Source organism: Lissotriton helveticus, chromosome 3_1 (assembly GCF_964261635.1).
Source record: "Lissotriton helveticus chromosome 3_1, aLisHel1.1, whole genome shotgun sequence".
In the NCBI taxonomy this organism is placed as follows: domain Eukaryota; kingdom Metazoa; phylum Chordata; class Amphibia; order Caudata; family Salamandridae; genus Lissotriton; species Lissotriton helveticus.
Window position 1 is genome coordinate 623647697 of NC_136061.1, and position 25647 is coordinate 623673343.

The window sequence follows — 25647 nt, forward strand, 5'->3', positions numbered from 1 at the left end:
GCTGTGGATTACTTTCTAGCAGTGTGTAAATGTATTGCACAGACCAGGAGTTTATATCGGCATGGTTGGATGTATTACAAAGAGCTGTGGATTACGTTCTAGTAGTGTGTAAATACATCGCACAGACCAGGAGTTTGTAACGGCATGGTTGAATGTATTACAAAGAGCTGTGGATTACTTTCTAGCAGTGTGTAACTGCATCGCACAGACCAGGAGTTTATATCGGCATGTTTGAATGTATTACAAAGAGCTGTGGATTACTTTCTAGCAGTGTGTAAATGCATTGCACAGACCAGGAGTTTGTAACGGCATGTTTGAATGTATTACAAAGAGCTGTGGATTACTTTCTAGCAGTGTGTAAATGCATCGCACAGACCAGGAGTTTATATCGGCATGTTTGAATGTATTACAAAGAGCTGTGGATTACTTTCTAGCAGTGTGTAAATGCATTGCACAGACCAGGAGTTTGTAACGGCATGTTTGAATGTATTACAAAGAGCTGTGGATTACTTTCTAGCAGTGTGTAACTGCATCGCACAGACCAGGAGTTTATAACGGCAAGGTTGAATGTATTACAAAGAGCTGTGGATTACTTTCTAGCAGTGTGTAAATGCATCGCACAGACCAGGAGTTTGTAACGGCATGGTTGAATGTATTACAAAGAGCTGTGGATTACTTTCTAGCAGTGTGTAAATGCATCGCACAGACCAGGAGTTTATATCGGCATGTTTGAATGTATTACAAAGAGCTGTGGATTACTTTCTAGCAGTGTGTAAATGCATTGCACAGACCAGGAGTTTGTAACGGCATGTTTGAATGTATTACAAAGAGCTGTGGATTACTTTCTAGCAGTGTGTAAATGCATCGCACAGACCAGGAGTTTATATCGGCATGTTTGAATGTATTACAAAGAGCTGTGGATTACTTTCTAGCAGTGTGTAAATGCATTGCACAGACCAGGAGTTTGTAATGGCATGTTTGAATGTATTACAAAGAGATGTGGATTACTTTCTAGCAGTGTGTAACTGCATCGCACAGACCAGGAGTTTGTAACAGCATGTTTGAATGTATTACAAAGAGCTGTGGATTACTTTCTAGCAGTGTGTAAATGCATCACACAGACCAGGAGTTTGTAACGGCATGTTTGAATGTATTACAAAGAGCTGTGGATTACTTTCTAGCAGTGTGTAAATGCATCACACAGACCAGGAGTTTGTAACGGCATGTTTGAATGTATTACAAAGAGCTGTGGCTTACTTTCTAGCAGTGTGTAAATGCATCACACAGACCAGGAGTTTGTAACGGCATGTTTGACTGTATTACAAAGAGCTGTGGCTTACTTTCTAGCAGGGTGTAAATGTATTGCACAGACCAGGAGTTTGTAACAGCATGTTTGAATGTATTACAAAGAGCTGTGGATTACTTTCTAGCAGTGTGTAAATGCATCACACAGACCAGGAGTTTGTAACGGCATGTTTGAATGTATTACAAAGAGGTGTGGCTTACTTTCTAGCAGTGTGTAAATGTATTGCACAGACCAGGAGTTTATAACGGCACGGTTGAATGTATTACAAAGAGCTGTGGATTACTTTCTAGCAGTGTGTAAATGCATCGCACAGACCAGGAGTTTGTAACGGCATGTTTGAATGTATTACAAAGAGCTGTGGATTACTTTCTAGCAGTGTGTAAATGTATTGCACAGACCAGGAGTTTATATCGGCATGGTTGGATGTATTACAAAGAGCTGTGGATTACGTTCTAGTAGTGTGTAAATGCATCGCACAGACCAGGAGTTTGTAACGGCATGGTTGAATGTATTACAAAGAGCTGTGGATTACTTTCTAGCAGTGTGTAACTGCATCGCACAGACCAGGAGTTTATATCGGCATGTTTGAATGTATTACAAAGAGCTGTGGATTACTTTCTAGCAGTGTGTAAATGCATTGCACAGACCAGGAGTTTGTAACGGCATGTTTGAATGTATTACAAAGAGCTGTGGATTACTTTCTAGCAGTGTGTAAATGCATCGCACAGACCAGGAGTTTATATCGGCATGTTTGAATGTATTACAAAGAGCTGTGGATTACTTTCTAGCAGTGTGTAAATGCATTGCACAGACCAGGAGTTTGTAACGGCATGTTTGAATGTATTACAAAGAGCTGTGGATTACTTTCTAGCAGTGTGTAACTGCATCGCACAGACCAGGAGTTTATAACGGCAAGGTTGAATGTATTACAAAGAGCTGTGGATTACTTTCTAGCAGTGTGTAAATGCATCGCACAGACCAGGAGTTTGTAACGGCATGGTTGAATGTATTACAAAGAGCTGTGGATTACTTTCTAGCAGTGTGTAAATGCATCGCACAGACCAGGAGTTTATATCGGCATGTTTGAATGTATTACAAAGAGCTGTGGATTACTTTCTAGCAGTGTGTAAATGCATTGCACAGACCAGGAGTTTGTAACGGCATGTTTGAATGTATTACAAAGAGCTGTGGATTACTTTCTAGCAGTGTGTAAATGCATCGCACAGACCAGGAGTTTATATCGGCATGTTTGAATGTATTACAAAGAGCTGTGGATTACTTTCTAGCAGTGTGTAAATGCATTGCACAGACCAGGAGTTTGTAATGGCATGTTTGAATGTATTACAAAGAGATGTGGATTACTTTCTAGCAGTGTGTAACTGCATCGCACAGACCAGGAGTTTATAACGGCAAGGTTGAATGTATTACAAAGAGCTGTGAATTACTTTCTAGCAGTGTGTAAATGCATCGCACAGACCAGGAGTTTGTAACGGCATGTTTGAATGTATTACAAAGAGCTGTGGCTTACTTTCTAGCAGTGTGTAAATGCATCACACAGACCAGGAGTTTGTAACGGCATGTTTGAATGTATTACAAAGAGCTGTGGATTACTTTCTAGCAGTGTGTAACTGCATCGCACAGACCAGGAGTTTATAACGGCAAGGTTGAATGTATTACAAAGAGCTGTGGATTACTTTCTAGCAGTGTGTAAATGCATCGCACAGACCAGGAGTTTGTAACGGCATGGTTGAATGTATTACAAAGAGCTGTGGATTACTTTCTAGCAGTGTGTAAATGCATCGCACAGACCAGGAGTTTATATCGGCATGTTTGAATGTATTACAAAGAGCTGTGGATTACTTTCTAGCAGTGTGTAAATGCATTGCACAGACCAGGAGTTTGTAACGGCATGTTTGAATGTATTACAAAGAGCTGTGGATTACTTTCTAGCAGTGTGTAACTGCATCGCACAGACTAGGAGTTTATAACGGCAAGGTTGAATGTATTACAAAGAGCTGTGGATTACTTTCTAGCAGTGTGTAAATGCATCGCACAGACCAGGAGTTTGTAACGGCATGTTTGAATGTATTACAAAGAGCTGTGGCTTACTTTCTAGCAGTGTGTAAATGTATTGCACAGACCAGGAGTTTGTAACAGCATGTTTGAATGTATTACAAAGAGCTGTGGATTACTTTCTGGCAGTGTGTAAATGCATCACACAGACCAGGAGTTTGTAACGGCATGTTTGAATGTATTACAAAGAGCTGTGGATTACTTTCTAGCAGTTTGTAAATATATTGCACGGAGCGGGATTTTATAATAGTGTGTGTGTATTACAAAGTGCGGAGGGTTTATAACAGTTTGTACACGTATTGCTCAGAACAGTGTTTATAACCAATGTAAATGCATTGCACAGAGCTGGAGTTTCTAACCACTTGTGAATGTAATACATGCTGTCTGAGTTTACAGCTGAACGTGCTAAGTTACTGCTGCTGCTGCTGGTGTTTATAAATAAGTGGGAAGTAACTAGCCAGTACTTGGTTTATAGCTCAGTGTCGGAGTTAACTGCCTGGTGCTTAGATTTATAGCCGAGGTTACGGATGCTGCGCGGTGCTTAGCTAATGTCCAGTGTTGAGGTTCATTTCTCTAGTTAGTATAGCCAATTGCCACAGAAATTATGCAATTCTGCCCCTGTGACATTGACCATATATTTATGGATTTGCCTCATAACCTATTTTCTGGTACATAACTGATAGATTTTCACACAAAGAAATTGTTTCTAGGATAAACGGATCAAATTTTACAAAAATGTTTCCTATTGCAGTACAAGGCTCTTCGCAAAGGCTAAATAGTCACCATTCAGCAATACTATCAAAACATATGCTGCATTATGCTGTATAGTTTGCATATCTTGCTGCATAATTTAGTTAATCCTCCATAATGTGGTCCACTTCTATTGCATAATCCCAGAGGCCCTGAACATGTGAGTTTACAGCTTTGTCTGTGTAGGTGACCGGGGTCTTTATGACTTGAGGAGTATAATTATAGAGTGCACTTACTGGTCTGTGATGTGCTTATTATAGTCTGGTGTGTAAATTTAGGTGTGTGTGTGTATGTGTTGTGTTCTCAAGTGTGCATGTGTGTGTGTGTGTGTGTGTCCGAGAGTGTGCATACAAGTGCGGGTGTTGCACTGTTTAGTTGCTACCCAGGGCTATTGTGAGGCGACTGTCTTCCCACAGTGTGATACCTGCATGTGTGTTTTTTATGTATGTGTTGTTATGTGTGTCTTTCTCAGTTTCACCTATTTGCAGTATAATACATGAAAGTTTGAAGTGACCACATCTTTCGGGCACACATTGAGTGCCACCCACAGCATGTGCATGTGTACAGGTGGAGACAGTCTACTAGCATTTCCAGGATCCTTCCTACATCTGTATGAGAATTGATTTGCCAATCAGACCAAGCTACCAAAAATTAGCCAATGTTACATTCATTTGAACCCGTTTGCCTCTGGGCTCTTGTGGACAATGTGGCTGCCCGGTAACTACATACATCGAGACTGGCCTATGTCACAAAGTCTGCCAGCAAAATTTCTACCAGAGTTCTTCTCATTCATGTAACCAAACAAAAATGGTTTTAAAAAAAAATATTTTTATTGGCATTTTCTGTATTTACGTACATCACAGTAGTAACAATAGCATTGGTAGACATGAGAAATCTCACATTCATTTTGCATCTTGGCATGAGGTTAGGTAACATTGTGGTCTGTAATCTATCGCGTAAGCTTCAGAGGCGATGATGGGTCTAAGGGACAAGTGATGGAGCTGTGTCAGCACCCACACGAGGCAGCCTGTGGTGTACGCTGGGATGTGAGGCATGCTCTCTCTGCTAGCACTATATCGTAGGGGTGGTGATAAAATAATTCAAACTGAAACAAACTTGGGGTATAGAACTGGGGTGCACTATGTCACACATTACTGCAGTTTGGGGGTGATCGCCTGGTTGGTACATTGTGGCTGGTTTGGCACGCGCAGGGGAGGGGGAGAATGCCGGAGGTCACCTTCATGGAAACATTGTTATGGTCCGTCCACGGCTGCCAGCTGCGACCCGCGGGGCGACCTGGCCCTCCACGAGTCGTCCCGGACAGCCGCATGGGCCACGAGCACCCCCGGAGAACCAGTAGACTCGGATCCCGGTGTCGTCAGTGTTTCTTGTGTGAAGGAGTGGAGTAACATGGCCCAAGGCATATAAATGGGAAGTTTACAAATCCTTTTAACCTCTTCTGTGCGGAGTATTCCCTCTTTAGCTGCGCCCCATTTCTTAACAGCACCCACCCATGCCGCCAGGGGAGGGCCTCCCAGTGCTTTCCAATGCATAGTGATGCATCGCTTCGCCAGGAGGAGCACCAAGGATGCAAAGCGCATTTCTACTTTAATCTTCTTGCGGCATTTGCAGATTCCAAGGGCGCTAGCCTCCCATGTGTATAGGTCCGGGAGTCCCGTGACCGTCCTAAGTGTGGTGTGGACTGGTGCCAAGTAGGTGTGGAGTGTGGGGCAATCCCATAGCATGTGCCGAAATGAGGCATTAGGCTCTGGGTATCTGGGACAAGTGAAGGAGTTTCCGGGGAAGTACTTCTGTAACTTTTCTGGCGTTAGATACGCTCGGTGTAGTATATGCAGTTGTATGTTTTTAAAGCTATAGTTCAAGGACACTTTTTTAGTGAATTCCAATGCACAAGTCCATTCCCTATCGTGTAACGGCCTATGGAAGTCTATTTCCCACTACTCCCTGTGGGGTGTAAGGGCGGGTTGCTTAAGGGTCCATATGGCTTTATATATCCATGTAACTAAGTGGCGCCCGGGGCCCATCTGTAGTACTGCATGAATTACCAAGTGCGTAGGGGGTTCTGCATCTATTGTTTGCCACAGTTTGCGGCAGTCTTCCAATGGCATGTCTGTACAGAAGAAACTGTCCCTTTGGGAGCCCGAAGTCTTCCATAAGTGTCTCAAAGGTTTGAAGTTGTTCGTCGAGGTATAGGGAGCCTATGTCCGTCAATGAGCATTCAGACCATGCGTGCAGCATCTGCTCCGTGTAGTGTGCTCGACCCTTGGGAAACCCACCAGCGGCAGAAAGGGGGAGTAAGGGGGTGTCACGCGGTTCATTCTATGGATGCGTGACAGACAGGCATGTGCTGTCATCACCTGAAGTGGCTTGGTCTGAGGTGGTGCCGCACCCGGTAATAGCATGCGGTGGATGATTGGAATCTGAATTCGCCCGGCTGCAATTCTCCTTGGTATCTAAACCAAAATGCATACATATATGTCTGGGCACATAAAATGATTCTGTGATCTTAAAATTTTGAATTGATTTAATCGTAGCTGTTCAGTCGAGGCAGCACTAATGCGTCACAAAAGAATTTGAGTCAGTCCTGTAAGAGATACTATTCTCTATGGAATTGAGTCTCCAACAGCTTTCAGTTGCATTAGCTGTTCCTCCTAGAAGCATTAAGTCTATTACAGGCAAGTCATGAAAATTAGAAAGTTTAAGGCACTTTCTGCCTCACAGTAAGAAATGAGAGCAAGGTGACCAAACATTGCATCTTGATGGGGACTTCTTTTGTCGTAGTCAAAGGAGAAAGGAATCCTACTGGATTGTACTTCATATGTTCCCATATACTTCATCTCTGTATAAGCCTAACCATCCCCGCTTCAAGCAGAGTACCTGTCCCATTGCTGCACATACTCGGATCCATTGATGCCGATGCACAGTGATTCCATGATAGAGGTAGCATCATGTGCTCAGTTTTCCTTCATAGCTCTCAGCCTGTATGAGTCATAATAATCTGGCCCTCTGACCAATGGCAATTTTTCTGTTAAGCACATTTGAAAGGATGAATCATTTTGACTGCGACAGCAGGAAGATGATGGCAGGTCCATCCAAATGAGGGTCACAAACACATTTCCAGCTGCGTTGTTAGTCCAACATCAGACATGCAGTCAGATGAGGTGAAACTTTTGCACCCGTTCCACGCACAGTGATCAGTGGAAGAAAACTGCAGGTTGAACATGGATACCTGGGAAAGTCAAAATGCCCTTTCAAAGGAACAGGCAGTTGTTTAAACCTCCTTGCCTTCACGCCTCACCATCTCTGTATGTATGTATGTGGCATATTTGTAGGGCGAACCCAGCCAGAAGGCAGTGGAGCATTGTACATGGTCAAAGGCAAGCTTAAAGTCGGCAACTAACTGTGGCCAGTTAATGCATTGTGATGTAGTGTTTGATTCTTTAATTCTCTCCCACCCAACTCTAGGTTATTTGTCACTACAAACTACACCTTTTGAAAAATGTAATTCTCATGGTTCGTTCTTTTACCATTTGTAGGGTAAACGGTATAAGAACTCCCTGGAGACAGTGGGGACCCCGGATTCCAGCCGCGGGGGGCGAAGTGAAAAGAAAACCATCAAGTAAGTGCCGTGGAAGGAGGGCGGAGATTTTTTGAGGTGTGTGGATTAAGGAGGGCTTCAAAGACTCAGGGATGAACGATAATGCCTATTAGTACTTGTAGTCTTGGTTGCACAGTTAAAGTTTGGACTTCATGCCCCACAAGGCATTCAACCAAGAAACATCTTGTGGTATTGTCATTCATTCTTCATTTAAATGTGGTGTGAGTTGAATGTTCTGGACTGTTCAATACCCATCGGCCACTTCCTACCCTAGGCCTAGTGGGAGGGACATCTGCCATTGGTTACTCTCTCTTCATTGCTGCCATTCACCGTACATCTCAATAGAAGATGGGTCTTTTCTAGGCTTCTGAGATTATGGCCTCCTTGTTAATCATCTGCTCCTGCCTGCTCAGAGGAACTTCTTGTTGTATTTTGCTCTTGACTACAAATGGCGGGAGCAGAATGTAACTTGGGTTCTTCGTTGGCTACTAAACCCATCTGCTCAGGGGAGTCTTCATGGTTCCCTGAGGTCCTCCCATTGTATCTTGCTCCTGCCTCCTTGCAGATGGTGGGAGCATTTTTTTAATTTGTTCTTCGTTGTCCACTGACCCAGCCTCCTAAGGAAAGCCTTCTTCCGGCTTCTGATGCCTCCCTTTTCTTCTTGGGAAGTGAGTGGGGTGCATCTTCCAAGTTCCACCTGCCACAGTCATTCAGTGAACCTTTCCACTTCTCTGCCTATTAAGTTGAGGCATTCTAGGTCCTCCAAAGGATTGCTGTGGTCACAGGAACTGCGCTTCCCCTTTCTGTAGGGTATGACAGACCCCTGAAGGTGGCAGTCTGCACTAGCATTCTAATCATTAAAAAGTGAGTGTCTGCCAAGATATAGCAAAACATAGATGGGATGGAGAAAGAAGGGCTTATTGTGTCCAACGTTTAACTTTTACTATTGCTGCCATCCTCAAGTATAAGCATGCAGTAGCCAATATGACTTTTTCTCTTGATGCAAGGCAGACAGGTAGTTGAAATCTGATCAAAAACAAGGAGGCTGAACTCCCAAGTTTTCAGATCATAGCAGGCAGCCCATCATTCCAGGACTTAGCCGACCAGGCTTTCCAGCAAAAGCCTTCAACCAGTAGCCCTTCAGCCAAAGCACTTCAGCAGCCATGACTATCCTTTCTGAAATTTTCCAAACTGCTGTTAGTGATGAGGCCTTCAAGCACCAATCGTTCAAATATTAGGCCTTCCACTACCAGACCTTTTGGCCGCTAAGCCACATGCTACCATTCCTTTAGTGACCAGCCATTTCACAACCAGTCCCCACTATCAATCAGTTAAGCCACTGTATCTCCTTACACCTGACTTTCAGTCTACATTCACAAAAGCAACTCTTCAAAGGCCAACTTCGCTCAAGAAGGCTCTGGACCACATGAATCCAGCCAACAGCATTGGGATTGAGGGTCAGACATTTGTAAAATGGGAGAGTGCCTCCTATCCTGGAACAAGCTGAACGTAATATGGGACAGCGCCTAATACCTCAGTACCAGCCCCATAAAAACTGGGTTCAAACACTTGCTGCACCCGCCAGAGTCTCTTGTTACCCCAGGACCAGCATCATCAAGAACAGGACAGCACCTCAAGCTATAGTGCTAGTCTCATTCCACCTGCCCTAGGACTGGCTGCAACTAGGATGGAACTGCCCCCCTGTCCCCAAAGTGAGGGATAGCAAATAGAGGACAAAGCTTTGTGTTCTGCAACCAGATTGTCATGTCCCCCTTTTCATTCCTCATAAACAAGGTGCCTTGTTCTACTCTCTGATAGAAAGTCACGTTAAGGGCCTAGCGAAAGACAGCTCAAACTCTGCCCTGTGTTCCTCTCAGAGACGAGTCTCGTCCTTGGTTTTTTAACGCAACTCTATGCAAAGACATCAGCCTTTTGGACTGACATACTGAGTTAATTGTACAACCTACTCTCTTGGTAAAAACACAGCAGTGTATGTACTTCAACATGGCAGCCTCCTAAAAGGGTTTCCACGAGGGTCAAAAAAGTAGTTAAAGGAGCCAAGCTGCATGGAAGAAACTTTCAGCTGGACAATGCATGCAACAGTGGCCTGGCATCAAGGCAGAGAGGTGGCTGAGCTAATGCCCAGAGCAAGGCTCTTCGGGATCGAAATGCTTCTAAGTCTCATATTGGTGTATCCAGGTAGATCTCTATCATTAGTTGAGAGAGAAGCACATGTGACACAGAGATCAGTAATAAGAGATTTCTTGCTGATATATAATCTATAATGGATGTTATGTTAACCAGGAATTATTATTGTCTTTTACAAATAAGGAATCACAGGGTAAAGGGTCCCGGAAATAGCTTACAGATTCAAACTACCTAGTTAGAGAATATATTGCAAAGGAACCTTTTTCAAATATCAGAGTGTTTGTGGTCCCTTGCCAAACACAGCAGGGCTGATGCTGACAGTCTCTATGGGCAACACAGGATTAGAGAGAAGCCCAAAGGCCACAAGCATATCCACTTCCATCCACAAAACCATCGCCCGTGAGCACGAGAATGCCTTACCCGTCCCCCAGAGTAAAATTTCCCCGTGATTCCTCTATAAAGGGAGGTTCCCCGACTCAGCATTTCAGGATCTTATAAGTGAAGAGCATGTTAAGAATTGTGACATGGGCTTTGTGGGCAACCTTCTTCCCTTCAAACTCACCACTCAGCCATTGATTGGCACTGAGGGAAATGTGTGCGCTCCACATAGTATGCAAGACAGACTGTTTTACCCCACTAATCATGTCTGCTCCAGACACCATTTTATTCCTCAGAAGATGGTAGAAGAGGTGCAATAATAGGCTCACATGAATAACCAAGATGGCGACAGACCTACCTTGATGCCATTGTATACTGGGTTTTATGGAGCGCTCTACCACACTAAAGGGTCTGTTGGTGCTAGTGATCCATATGCTGGTGAGATAACAATGCACAAAATTTAGTATGCGTTAGCAGAAGGGGAACAGGAATGTTTTAAGAGAGTTAGGTAACAGAAGATATCAAAGATGTTTCTCTGGAGGAGAAATAGAAGGAGTACAAACTTTCTTTAAGTGTTGAACAGTCAATAAAATCCTGTCTCACAGATTCAGAATTTAGAACAATTGCCAAAGGATCTGGATGACAACAACACTATGGGCCTCATTACAATGTCTGATGCCCCCCCAAAAGCTGTTGGTGGCTGACTGCGTACAGGCAGGCCATTGGTCCTCCTCTGTATTTAAATGCAGGCAGTCGGACCGCAGAGGTCGGGGGGAAAGACCACCACCTCCGACAGGATCCAAGATCCCATTGAGGCAGCGGTCGGAATCGTATCCCTACCATGGGAGGGGTGCCTGGTAAAGTGGCACTAGGGGCATATTATTTACTGTGTTTCTTCTGAAACACATTAAATACTTGAGGAAATATTACCAGATCTCATGTCCCAGCGCCCCCCCCCCTTCCCGGACTGCATCATCATCATCAAGGTCTCCTCAATCACATCAAATCAGCACACTATCATCCCTATCTTGTTAAAACAAGCAATTTAGGTGACCAAAGAGACAACACTGAATCTGGACATTGCAAGATACAAAGTAAAAAACAATCCAAAGTAAAAAAGGCCAGGAGCCAAGCCATCTCCATCTGAATGACTCTAGGCTTGTAGCTGCACCCTCCTCGTGTTCTTCAGGTCAATACAGAACGATTCAAAGAGCGTCTCATTGGTCCTTGATAAGGATCCATTTCCTCCACAAGTCTCAGTTGTTTCAATAGGAATCCCTCCCAGCCCAATCTGGCCTGCTTTTGTGCAGAGTATTAGTCCACTCCTTCCCTTGCACCCATCTAGTATTGGTGGCTACCATATTTCTATGTACCACACTCTATTGCTCCCCAGCTACATTTTAGCTACATAAATACCAGTCTATATAGTCTATACATCTCTGGTGGCTAGCAAGCAAGCTTGTGTCAAAACAGGAAGCATTTCACCTCAGCAGAATCAAGACAATGTGGGATCAACAAATACCTCATGCATCAACCCACTTGGTACTTCAGGTGGTATGGACGAAACAATCTCTCAAGGCACGTCAGCAGGTCACTGTAGATCTCACTGAAATGTTTCAAGGTGCTTTCCAAAATAGGTCAGGGAAGAGAGCTGTCACAGCTGAATGCAAGCAAAGTACTCATGTAAGGGATTCCGGAATCCTCTCTCCCTCTATCTGCAGTTGAAATTGTTCCTTAGTCACTACCACTACACTAGCCTTGGGTCACTAGATCTGAAGATGGCCTGGCTAGCTGCAGTTAAAATGGATGACTGCCTGGGACATTCTCTTCTTAAATGGCCCTGTTCCAGGTTCTGGAGGCTGCAGTTGCCATCGAAACCTGTGGCCTCTGAAAAGTGTTTGAGTGGGCCGTGGGAGCGGAGGAGGTTGAGTGGGTAAACTTTCTTTGCTTTACAGCATTCCTATGACTGGATATCTTTTACAACATATTTTTCAAAGCTGTACCACACTCCCTTTCTAAGACTTGTGCACCCCTGTCTGACTGCATAATCTGTTCCTATCAGATGGATTGTAAAGTACAAATGTAGGCTCCATGTCAAAAATGTTTTGGCTTTTAGTAGCATGAAGTCTTCCCATTAACAGTCATTACCATTCCCCCTGAACCTGCATTTCACAAAACCTTTTTACACAATTCCAAATGGACATCCTCTCCCACTGCCCCCGCAACACACCAGCTAGTTTTCTGAGAAAGCCTGAACGAAAACCAGAGGACCTTTGTGGAACCATCTTAGTTGCAACAGAAGGCACTAAGAGTTTGGTAGACCCCAACAGCAAATCTCTCCAGTTCACTTTTCATTTCTGATTCATTCCCTCCAGTAATAGGAGCATTGAGATTGCTCAGTTTGCAGCCAGAAGGAGATCTTGCAAAGTACCAAGCTCAAAGCAGGCTAAGGACTAATGCACCATTTCCCCTTAACATAGGGTTCTAGAGGTGTCGTTTTATGGAAAAGGAAAGAGACAACATCCCCACCACAGACCAAGCACTTACAGCTGCTCTCTCATGCTTCGTCTAATGGAATCGGCCCCTAGGCATAATGGGAACTGCTATTTAGCTGTGTACTGCCTGCTCTTGGTATACGGCTGATGCGGCTCATTGAGGTATAGCTACTCTAAATCCAAGGTTATCCACTGGTCCATGATCCAATCAGTCCCCCATGCACGGAGGGAGCTTCTCTGCTGTTCTTGAATTGAGCGGAAGTCCACCATTGAGTGGATGATACTCGTGGAGTGGTGTTTCTAACACCAATCCCATCCACTGGCTTAAGGCGGACAACAATTTGAAAATGACCACCAGTAAGACATAGTCTGATAAGGGCTATCTTGGTTACTTGGTTTACGATAGGTAAAAGAAACAAGAGTACGATATAAATGGCTGCCATTGGGCCTAATGGTCAGGTGTACCGACTGTGTTTTGCTGTCACAGCTGACTCCAGTGTTCCGTGCACATCCCAGAGGACAAAGATAAAATGAGGCCGCTAACGAGGAGGCTGCCTTGGAAGAGCAAGCCAGATCAACCCATAATAGAGGGAAGGCCAAAAGCCATTCTATTAAAAGGTACCTTAACAGAAGGAATCACACCCACTAGAGCTTCTCTAGGCTCTGGCTCACCGTCTTCTGATCCCTCACCATTGGTAGGTTTACTGAATCACTGCTAGTTAAGAGGACACAATGTGTCCCTTTCTCGGCTTTCCACAAGCTTCATTTCCTTCGATACTGTTAGAAATAGGGTCTCTAGTTGGCAATGGTTTGCACTTTTGTCCAAGTAGAGACCCTAGCTTCTAGTCAGGTTGAGGTAGTTATGCCCTTAGAAAACCCCTGCTCACCCTCTTGGAAGCTTGGCACGAGCAGACAAGCTTATCTCAGAGGCAGTGTGTAAAGCATTTTTGCACATATACAGTAATACATGGAAAACACTACAAATGGACGACACACCAGTTTAGAAAAAAATAAGTAATCTTTAAGCAAAACAAGACCAAAAAGACAAAAATCTACACTACATATATTCAAATTCCACCAAAATAGGTTATTCAAACAAATCACGCTTGTAGCAACAAATAACTCCACCTGGAGCTATTACGACGTTGTGCCAGATGAAAATCCCAAAGTACGGAGCCGACCGCGAGGTGCATGGCGTCTGGGCAGGAGTCACACAGACCTCAAAGAACAGTACCTTGGCAAACAATGAAAATAAAGACGGTGCATGGCGTCAGGGAGGTGATGCTGCATTGGCGCCGGGTGGCGTTGGTTCCTTACAACAAGGGGGGAGGTGAGGAGTCGGTTTGTTACTGCAATGCAGGGGAGGCGAGGCATCGGTTCCTTACTGTTGCCTGGGAGGTGATGTCATGGTGGCACCGAGGCATTGGTTCCTTATTACGGTGCGGAGTTGATGAATTCAGAAAGTAACCCAGGTCAGGTATCGGCTCCACAAGGATGAAGCACAGGTGTCGGTGAAGTTGGGGCTGCGGTATGACTCGGGCGGTGCGTCATTAGCGTCCCGAGCAGTGCCCTTGACTCTGGTGCAGACAGCGGCATCGGCAACAGCATTGCAGTCGATTCAGTGTGGCGTCACAAGGCATCGGGGCTGCGATGCAAGTCAGGATGGGGCGTTGTGCACTTCATGAGCGGTGCCCACGGCTACATTACAGGTTGCAGCATTGCTTGCCTAGCGTCGGTGCTGCAATTCCCCTCTGTGGTAGCTGAAACAGCAGTTGCAGATGCTAGAGGACAGGAAATTAAGTCTTTGTGTCCATGAGACTTCAGAACAGGAGGCAAGCTCTACACCAAGCCCTTGGAGAACCAGATCAGAAACAGGAGGCCAAAAAGTCTGGGGATAAACCCGCTGAAAACGCCAGGTCTGACTAATCTTCTTGAATCTCTGTAGAGTTCATGGAATCATTTCCTACCAAACATATGGCATCACACCCTTGGAGAGCGCAACAACAAAGGTTGAACAGTACCCTGAAATTCTAGGACCCTTCTCTCTCATTGGAATTAATTGGGGAGAGGAGTTGGCCTAACGGCTAGGGCGCTCGACCTGGGGATCTGGGTTCGAGTCTCGGTAACGACGCCAAAACCTCCTGTGATTCTGGGCAAATCACTTAATCTCCCCGTGCCTAAAAATGAAAGTAACTGGAAACGTAAAATGTTACGTAACTGGAAAAATATGTAAAGCGCTCTGATACCTGATTCGGTTCGGGTCTAGTTCGCGCTATATAAAACTCTGCAAAAAAAAAAAATAATAATAATTCAAAATAGCTTGACTGGAAGGCTCCTTCTTGGCTAGTACACCATTCCACCAGTGATAGAGGAGATATCAGGGGTCACATATTTTGGGCCCCATCTCTTTATTTTCCATTTAACCCCTGCACGCACATTGAAAGCTGAATCTTGAATCTGCAAACTCTCCAGCAAGTGTATTTCTCGGGTGTGACCAACAACAGATTGCCAACGACAAAGATAGGTACTTTGGAGAAGTCTATAGTTCTTCGCACAGGTTCTAATGTAACCAAGAGGTGCGATGGGGATTAAAGGTAGTTTACGGCATTCCCCAAGCAGTACGATAACATAAGTGTTTAGAAGAACTCTAAGCAGTCTCCGGCTTGCCATACCTTGGTAACTTTGAAGCACTACTTACATCACAAGGCCCTCGTAGTAGACAACTGAGAACCAAGACCACAACTCATATATCTCTGTGGCCGCAGTTCATACCTATAACGTTGTAAAAGATGGGGAGTGTGATGCAGAAGCTCATGCCACTGACAGCTCCACTGTGTCTTGGGACAAACCACTTCCTTTTATCTAAGGGCTAGTTCCTTCTGCGATTGGGCACCAGCTCTTATAGATGGGCTAGTGAATTTGTGAAGGGATAGCGCCTCTAATCTAAGGGCTGATTAGTTCAGTAAAAGAGCACTTTGTGCAGATACTCCCAGTAAAATACTTACATTATCGTCCCCAGAGATTCTATCTAACCTGCTGATTCCATATGTCCCCAACCGCCTGTTACGTTCTGCGGAGCAGCTGTTGGCTGTGGTCCCCCGGGTGAAACGTACAAGATCTGGGGGCAGGTCCTTTTGCTATCTGGCCGCCAAGTTGTGGAATTCTCTTCCCGCTCAGACCCGTCGTCTGGATGGCCTACTTCCCTTTCACAAGGCCATTAAAACTCTTTTGTTCCCTGCGTACTAGTCCTGCTGCCTTCTGATTCCGCTTTCAACGCCGGGACACCCCTTTGCTGGGGCAGCTGTGCGTCTACAAAATTACCTAACATAACATAACATGTCCCAGCACCCCTAACCTCGCGTCAGGCACCAGAATGATCATCCATAGACAACCCAGGGGGGCGCAAACACCGCAAACTTGATTCATTTTGCCTAATTAGTCAAAGTAGTACAGCAGCCCCCCTCCATTACATTTAGGGTGCATTGATAACCAATCCCCCCAGTAACGCAGCTTAGTATGCACACCGCAAGGCCCTAACAGCCACCCCCATTAAGTGGGTTTAACATGCACGCAGGCAGGCTAGTGAGTGTATTTAGTTTAGTATGCATATGTAGTCAGGCCTCGGCACCTCCCGCTCGCCACTGCCCGGGTTCCTCATCCACACACAGCCAGTACGTGAGTTCAGCATGCATACCTACCCAGGTCACGGTAGTCGCCTTCAGTAAAGGCGAAAGTGTGAATGTTCGTGTCGCGGCAGCTCTCTCTCTCCCCAGCGGGCGGCGCTCCTACGCATACACAATGAGGGCGTCCCCTGTGGACCGACCCCCGGCTGTTTAGTATGCGTTCATCAGGCCGCTATAACATCCATCTCCATTAGATGACTTTAATATACATACTGGCAGGTCCGAGCAGCCCCCTCCAGCGAGGGACCACGGCGTGCAGAATGCAGACGGCCCCCCTGCAGCTGACTGCGGGGAGTACATTCAATGTGTATCCATCGCCCGCCCCCAGCTGGCCCTTCCGGTGCGTGTTTATTCTGTACCTGTAGGAAGCCGGGCTATTCAGTGGGAAAATGTGCGCACCACCGCGCAAACAGCCTTCTTTGCCCCTCAGTAACGCAGAACGGAGACGGGACGCTATTACAGGTGTGTTAGAAGAGTTAACACTACCAGCATAACTAACACCTGAAGCAAGAGATCACTCAGTCAAGTTCCTATTCGAATGTAGTAAAATCAAAAGGTATTTTACAATTAAAATGAGGTAAAAACGACAAAAATTAATCACTGCAGATGCATATTATGTCAAAGTAACACATTCGACAAGGCTTCTCCATTCTGCACGGACAGTCAATGCAGTTCCTGTGCAGGGGCGTGTACACCCCCAGTAACAGCACAAATCCCAGCTCTAGGGGGCCTCAGTCAGTGTGGAGGGGTTAGATGAGGGTTAGTCACCTTGTGCTGGCAGACGCAGTGCACAGCTTCCATACTTCACAGAGTTCTTGTGCGGGTGTCTCTGGCTTGGGTCTCCATAACAGACCGAGCCTCTCTCCCAAGCCCCCAGACCGTACCCTATCTTCCAGAATTGCACATTTCGGTCTTGGCGCTGACACCAAGCCCCCTGACTTCCACTTCCATTAGCGAGCTCCTGTTCCACGTACCTGCTCACTGTAAGTGAGGTGGCTCGTCACTCACTTCCAACAAAGAAGCTTCACCAAGTCATCACCAGACAGTTATGACTGACAGGTCTGGTTCACAAGAACACTCTTCTGAGTGCTGTTTTGTAGAAACGCACAGAGCTTGGTTGGGGCAGTCTAATTCTCACCTATAGTTTGGTAATCTAACCCGTTTCCGAGTTCTGCACCCTGCATGTTCGCGAATCTGCCTGTCTACCCTCCCATGTTCAGACTTCCATCGGTGTTCTCTCTTTTAGAAGGGAGAGCACTCAAGACCTGACTGTCTCACTAATCGGCTCACCCTCAGCAGCTGGAAACCCTCCCCCCGCCCCGGGTGATAAGTTGTGCTCTACAAATCCAAAATGACAGATTTTTTGGGAGCCTCACGGGTCTTGACTTGGTGGCTAACCAGCACACAGTCAACCTCCCGCCACTTCCTTCTGGTTGGAGGGCCCGTGCCCAACGGTGTCACATCTGACTCTGCCATCTGAAACACAATCCAATATAGCACCTAGCAGAGGTAGCGGGGACATCCTTACCCTAAGTCCACCACCTACAATTTAATGTCACACTGGTAACTGTGAAAAATGAGTCTGTCCTTGCGTAGGCCATTTACATGTATTCCCACCCATGGAGAACCAAAGCTGTCTCATCCACAGTGGTGTGGAGGCCCCTGATCTTGGGTTTCCATCAAAGGACAAACCAGTAACTATAGTTCTTGTTCTCTGAGCCTCACAGCTCTCCATGGCCCGAAGCTTCCCTGTTGTAGTGGGTCTGCATATTCCTCCCTTATCTCATCTGCCTCACATGGAGGTGCTGTCAGCCTCTTTCAAGAATAAGGCAAAATACTCATGTCTGGTCCTGCAAAGGAAAGCAAGCCCAGGCCTTCTGGAGCTTCCGCATGTAAAGAGCAGGCAGGCTGCCCAAGAGAGGCTGAGAAACCAAGCCCAGCACTGTTACTTGCATTTAGTAGCATTCATATAATAATTTTGGAAGTCTGTTTGGAGATGTTGCTTTTGACTTCAAAGACTGCTGATATCCTCTCATCTTGCTTAATGCTGAGAGGCAGCTAATGTTGCCCAAATCCACTGTCCAAACTCTCCGATCTTGCTCTCGCCTGAGACAAAGCAGCTGGATTTGGCAAGAAATCACCTTCTGTGCATGATATCCATAGAGCTGGTACTGCAGGCTGTTGCCCTTCTTAAAATTCCCTGAATCAACCAACCGCGGGAAGAAGGAAATTGTGTGTCTGTGCAAGCCCACAACTTCTCTAGCAATCTAAGGCAACCTCCTTCAAGTCAAGGTTGATTATTTCAAGCTAACTGTAATATAAGGTCATGTGGTAGAAGCGAAAGTGATGTTTACCCTTCACACTAAGTTGTGTCTTCACACCATGGATGAGGCATTCAAAATAAGGTTGTTTTCTTCAAGATAAAATGATACATGATAATATAAGGCCTTCACAAGCAAGCCTTTCTTTTCTACAAAGACTCTGTAAGGTTAATTTATAGAACCTGAAATCAGGTGACATATGCTAAGTGAAGGTGCTACTGCTAAGATCAGTTCCTATAAGCTAACATCTGGTCTTGCAAGCCAATGTTTCTATCTTCAATTTAGAAAACTTCTTGAAACAGAGCTCTTCTGAGTCTGTCTTTTTTTATTGGTCTGTACTGACTGCTGTGTTTCCTACAGCACTGAGATACCCTTTCCGGGGTGATTTGTGCACTTTATAAAGTAAACAAATACATCCTCTCTTTTACAATTGACAGGTATACCCTTTAAGTTAAGATTGGTTCTTATATGTTAGACCAGGCCCTACATGCTGCACTTCAGTCCCCTCAGCTAAGCTCTAAGTCAACAAGCTAGCATCAGGTTATAGAATATTTGGTCAATTTCTACAAGCTAACCTTTGGTTCTTCAAGGTAAGGTCAAGTGTTTCAAGCTTGGGTCAGTACCAAAAGGCTAAGGACAGTTCTCACTAGTTTGTGGCAGGGTTTACAAGTTAAAGTCAGGACGTAAGGCTACCATCATATTCTACAGTGTTTTCATGGAAATGCTTGGTTCTACAAACTGAGCTAATTTCCAACAAAGTTATGTCAGGTTCTCCAAGCTAACTTCAAGTCCTGCAAGCTAAGGCTCAGACTATATAAGCTGAGCTGAGGTCTGCCTACTGAAGTCACGTTATGAACGAAAAATTAGGTCTACAACCTAAGGTTATGTGCAACAGGGTGAGCTAATGTTATGGTTCTATGAGTTAGTTCACCTTCGACAAGCTAAGTTTATATCAACAACCTGAGATAAGTGCCTAAAGCTTGAGGCCAGGTCTAGAGCTCTAAATGTGATTTGATGCCTTATAAGCTAAGATTGACTCTTGAACTTTTAAGTCAGGTTCTGTAAACAAGGTCAGGTTCTGTAACCTTTTTTCCCATCATACAAGCTAAGCTTGGGTCCACTCTGGAAATAGTTACTTGTCCTATTGTTTCTACTAAGCACAAATACCACAGCTTTTTGAAATATTTTGGCCACACTCATAAGTGATGGTGGCAAGAAAAACATAACTCAAGTAGCAAAAATCACTATATAAACAGACGATGTGTACTTGGGACCTTGAAGCAATGCAGAGCTTGTAACTCAGCCATGTTGAGGTATAAGTGGGTAATAATATCCTTGCAATCCCTCTTCTTCCTTGCTGGCCTCAGCCTATCAAATGGTTGGTCCGATTGCTTCATTCCCAGAGAATACGTTGGAATTTGTTGTTAAGGCTCCACATTTTTCCAGTTTTCTTGGAGGTTCTTTTCCGTGGCGAAATCCCCAAAGAGATCATAAAGACAATGCACAAATAACCAGAACTGGTGCACCCTTAAAGACAACAGTTAGTTTTAGCAACTCACGTTTAAGAAGTAAGGAATGACAATAAACCATTGCACCTTCAATTTATTTTCAAGGATCTCTCTTTGTTCCCTTTTAACTCAATTATTTTTCTTCTACCAGCACAGAGTCCTCTGCTTCTGCATTAGCACCTACTCCCCATCCTCATTCCTTTCACTGGCAGCTTGCGGATATTAACTCACTTTCCTCCACAGCAGATTTCATATGTTCCACGCCCACTACATGTCTCCATAAGAGTAGGGGACCATTTACTGGCCTGTTGACTTTTTAGGGGCGCGGGAGGCGGGTTCCCTTCCTCCCCTCTCAGGAATTCAGTTTTTTTTGTTGTATTTCCCTCTTTTTTATTTTTTTCTCTGTCTCTGCCAATCTAGTGACCTAGACAAAGACTTTTGGAATAACAATGACAGCACAGTCCACCAGAAGTGGAGCTCCTACCCTCCCAAGGAGTTTATCCTAAACATGTCGCCTTACACGCCCTACGGCGACCCGAGACTATCCCTCAAGTGAGTCTCTCTCTGCCTGGTCTGATCGTATGTAGTGAGTATGTAACCCACCTCACCACCACCACCCTACGTCCTCCACACTCACCTTCTTTCCTTACCTTTCTTTTCCTCGCTCCACTCCCCCACTCTGGCCGCACACTCCACCCCATGGGCTGATGGGCCATGGAGACGAGCAACCCCTCCTCCTGCCTCTCCCTTCCCTTTACCCCACCCAACTCTAATTAATTTCTGATAAAAGGCCCCTGATGGAGCTGCTGACTTGGACTTCCACCCAACTCCTTTCCTCTCCCCTCCTTCCTTCCCTCCCTCCCTACCTCTCTAGTGCAAGGAAGGGTTGCCCGTTTTGGTCACTTGGAGTATCCTCACATTTGCACTCTGTGTGGTGGTGAAACTCACTAACATAGCTTCTTCTTCTTCCTGTGGCTGGCTGTCTGGTGCCTCTCCTTAACAGTTCTCTCCTTGTGAACCCTTGGCTGTGGAAATGGCGTCACTTTTACCTCCATCATAGCTCAATTCCCGGGCTGCAGGTTCTCTCCTTGATCCCGTGATAGATGCTATGATTATTTTCTTTGCTGTGCTGATGATGCTCTTTTTTTCTCTCTCTGTCTCTTGTCTGTCTGTCTTTCTCTCCCTCTCTCTCCTCCTTTTCTCTCTGTCTGTCCTGCTTGTGCCCGATTTGTTGTTGCCCCATGTTGGGGGCCACCCTGCCAGCGGTGGCACCTTGCTGACGGGTAGTAAGTCTGCAGCCTGCTCTGCCTCGGGGCTGCTGGACAAAGATGGACGACTGGGGGAGAAGCAAGTCCGCAATGAGAGCCTGAAGAGCAGTTTGTCTGCCCCACACAGCCACCAGGGGGAGCCCCTCAACGGCAAGGCGGGCCGAGGCCGCTGGCACACCGTGCAGAGCCACATGGCCACAGGGAAACTCAGCCGCACCAAGTGAGTGTCCATTACACCCAGCGGGAGGGCTCCAGTGGATAAGGATGGGAGTGGAAGCAATAGGGCATCCACAATTTCCCACAGGAGCAGGGAATAGGAGGGGGAACCATCAGGGCAGTCTTAAATCCCCATTGAGCAGCAGGGCCGGACTGGGAACTAAAACCGTCCCTGGCAAAGTGCTCGGCCGGCCCCCGGGGGGAAGTTGGGGGTGAGACCGGCTCTTTGCCGGGGCCGGTTTTCAGCCGATTGTAACAAAAACGGCCCCCAGAGGCCCAAAACCGGCCCCCACCCTTGCGGCGCACCGGGGGATTGCCCGGTGCCCGCAACGGCCAGTCCGACCCTGGTGAGCAGGTGTATAGAGATGAGCTAGGGGAAAACATCACCGAGGAAGAAAGTGTGGCAAGTACCACAAACACCTGCCCCACTCTGTGTCACAGCCTCGGGTGGTCCACAGACGGACTGCCACTCTGAACCACAGCACCGTGGAGGTAACAGTTCAAGTTCAGGCATTTAACAGAGGGCCTATTATGATGGCAGTCGGACCGTGTCAGTGGCGGTTCGACCACCTAAAGCCCTTCGGTCTGATCGCCAGATTACAATCCTGGCAGTCACACCCACACGTTCAGAGGGAAGACCGTCGCCTCCGACAGGATCAGTGATCCAGATGGGGCAGAGGTCGGAATCATAGTCCCGAATGGCGGCGAAGCCAAGGCAGGCACCGCTATTGGGATTAAAATATCCTTTTCCAACAGCCTTTTCATGCTGAGAAGACTGCCATGAAAAGACTGTCGGAAACAGAATTTGAGGGCCTCGAACAGGCCCCATATCCACCATGGGCCACTATAAAATGGCCACTCACCTGCAGCACCGTGTACCACATGGGCGATGGCACACGGTGCAGGAGGTGTTCCATACCACAGCGGCTTGTGCCGCGGCCGCAGCACAAGCCGCCAGTGTATGGAGCACTTTCCGACCGCCAGCACGGCGGTCATATCAAAATACTATGGTTAGACCTCTGCATGCTTGTTGGGCGGTTTCCTGACCGCTGTGTTAGCAGACGGCGGTCCGACCATCTGCTATCATAATGAGTCCTATAGTTATGCAAGATCTTCACTCTGTCAAATACTCTTGGCTGAAATCACAATGTATTAAAATCATTAATATGGGCTGGCATGTTCTCAGTGATAAACGAAGGCTGAAGATATTGCAGATACTTAAAACTTATCAAGGATATTTCTGCAGGGCCTTGCAAGGAATCACAAAAACACAAATACAATCTAGATCTATAACGACAAAGACATACAATTTAGCCTGATTAGATACGGTTTTCACTCAGTTTAACAAAGGATGCCCTGGAGGCCAGGTTTTGGGGGCAAGTCCAATTTATGATAGACACACTGGAAGGAAACATTCCACCACACTCTATCTGCAATCGGAGATTTGCAGAAAGTATGTTGCATCTCTTGGAGCCGAAGATTCCAACCTGTGGCTTGTTCTTTTCTTTTTTACGTGCTTTTTTTAATATTCAGGTCAGAAGAAACATGTCAAGGTTAGCCTTTTTTAGGGCTGACCTAGAGGGGTCTAAAGATGTCTCACCAGCCTCATATTAAAAAAATAGTTCAAAATGAAAATATTTCGCTTCATAGAAGGGATTTTGGACAGCCCTCTACGTCCATTGGTTCTGTTCAAGTGTCATTCATATTTTGCTACTGCTAAACTACACAGTATAGTATGGAGGAATGGGTCACCCCACTTATTCCATTGGCTAATGTGCGCTGTGATAGCTGCATTCTCTCCGGGTCAGATGTGTTCAGCAGCCTAAAAAAGAGTGCACGTATTAATTATTTTTCTTTGCAAAAGTATAGCCTTCAGATGGCAGCATTTGTATATTTTTCACGTTTAAACCTTTGATATGTGTTGCACGTTTTCCAAATATTAAATACATTTGAAAAAAAGATGGCATGCTTCACAAGCAGACTTATTGACTTTGCCAATGTTTGTAGCAGGACAGTCCATTAATAAATTCACAAGCACTTCCAGTGGCTGATAAGCCATTTAAACAGAGAAATATCCACTGCAACCTCTTGTGCTTAGTTGAAATGTGCATTTATGCTGCTTTGAAAATCTTGTCTTCAGCTCAGGATGTGATGGGTTATGACAGGGAACATGAAAGAAAGCGACTTATTCACAAGGAATGTGATTTCCTACATGAGCCGACGATACGAAAACACAGCAATCACAATGGACACATTTGGAGAGGAATCCATTGGAAGGCAACCATCTCAGCAGGAAAGGAAAGTAGTAGACAATCCAAAAAGATAACCCCCATGCCCAGGGAACAGGAAGCTCAGAGTGGCACTTTGTAGACAATCACCCTCACGAATGGACAATAGGACAGAAAGATAACCCAAAAAGTAGTACAGACACTGTAGCACGAGAGAAGGCGCTCCCATTCCAAAGGGAACATACAGGGCAAATGTACCTAAAGGTTAACTACAACTCTTGACAAAATTAGTTGGAGTAGGAACCAGGATGCAAATGGCCTTTTCCAGAGGGAAATCAAGGGAGAATTGTAGTTGGGGGGCAATTCAAGAACAGCAACGGATATGATGATGGGGCAGAATCCAGGCAATCAGGTGGGCCACTAATATCCATAACGGAGCAAACTAATATAGAATAACCAGAGAGACACTCACATTCCTTGTGGGAAAAGAGGTGGGATACATACCAAGAGACTAATTAACATCTTCAGAGGGCGACGATATGGGGGAAGAATGACGAATATGGATAGAACAAGATGACTGTAGAGGAACCACCAACCCACCACTTCTCCTTTTGCAAGGCTATCAAAAAAGAACTTAGAAGGAAAATAGCAAATTCCGGGAAACAGTCAATAGGAGTGCAATCTGGACAGATGACACCATACTCAGAGCAAAACCTCTACCCTGGGAAATAGACAAGCAGGAGGGGCACTACAGTCAAGCAGGACACCAGTGCAATAGTCAAAAGCTCGATGGGTATGGTGGAGGATACATCATGCTCAATACTCCTTACAACAACAGCTAGGGAAGGCCACTGCTTTATTTCCACTCTATGTGCATCAAAACAGAAGTACTAATTCACAAGATTTTATTCTTCGAGTTGCACTCAGTAATAAAGATTTAGACCTTTACAGTTTATCAATACTAAATTTAGGTACCAAACCCTTGAAGTGACTTTCTTAACAAAATCATAACATTTTACGCATTTAGCCAGTTAAAGATAAATGTAATATGTGCTGCTTTACCTTGGTGGCGAGGTGTGAAAGAGAGACTACTTATCCGCAGTCAAGAAAGGGGCAAGCTCAAAGGTGGTGGTATAGATTCCAATCCATTAATTAGGTGCTCATTGAGACCAGGTCTATATCTATACAAGCAGGAGATGAGCATGTTCTGGGATTTGGGACAAGGGGTGTTATCAAGAATCAGTTACTGTCATATCAGGGGTGGGTGGCACAGGACTTCTTCAATGGCTACACACCACTGTTGTTCAACAATCCCCAGATCCCTCCCTGCAACCACTTGTCTCTCTCGTGTTCTCTACATGAGAGCTCCAAAATCTAATCTAAATAAACTCAGAATGCACTAGGGTTAACATAGAGGCATGCCGGCCCCCTTCAGTCCATGTTGTATTTTAATCCATGGGGCGCATCCACAATGCGCGCTTGCCACAGGTGGTATAGTTGTTTTATTCCGAGGGGTAAGGGCAAAATTACAGACAAGAGGAGAAAAATTAAAGAGTAATGAGAAATACAATTGTATGCAACTGGAGTAGCAGGAACTTCCGGTCATCCAGGTGTAGGATTCCCTACAGCATGCTCTAGGAATCAGCTAGTGTAT

General features: G+C 45.5%; 1 protein-coding gene across 2 annotated transcripts in view; it reads left to right on the plus strand.

Annotated features, from left to right (window-relative positions):
* Positions 1–25647, plus strand: part of SYT7 (synaptotagmin 7) — an 812643-nt gene that overhangs the window by 409052 nt on the left and 377944 nt on the right. The window contains exons 3-5 of one of the 2 annotated variants that reach the window (XM_078680614.1): positions 7687–7769; positions 20702–20833; positions 21545–21769. In XM_078680614.1, the coding sequence (XP_078536740.1) occupies positions 7687–7769; positions 20702–20833; positions 21545–21769 (440 nt within the window). The remainder of the gene's footprint in view (positions 1–7686; positions 7770–20701; positions 20834–21544; positions 21770–25647) is intronic. The other variant, XM_078680615.1, reaches the window with a different exon arrangement.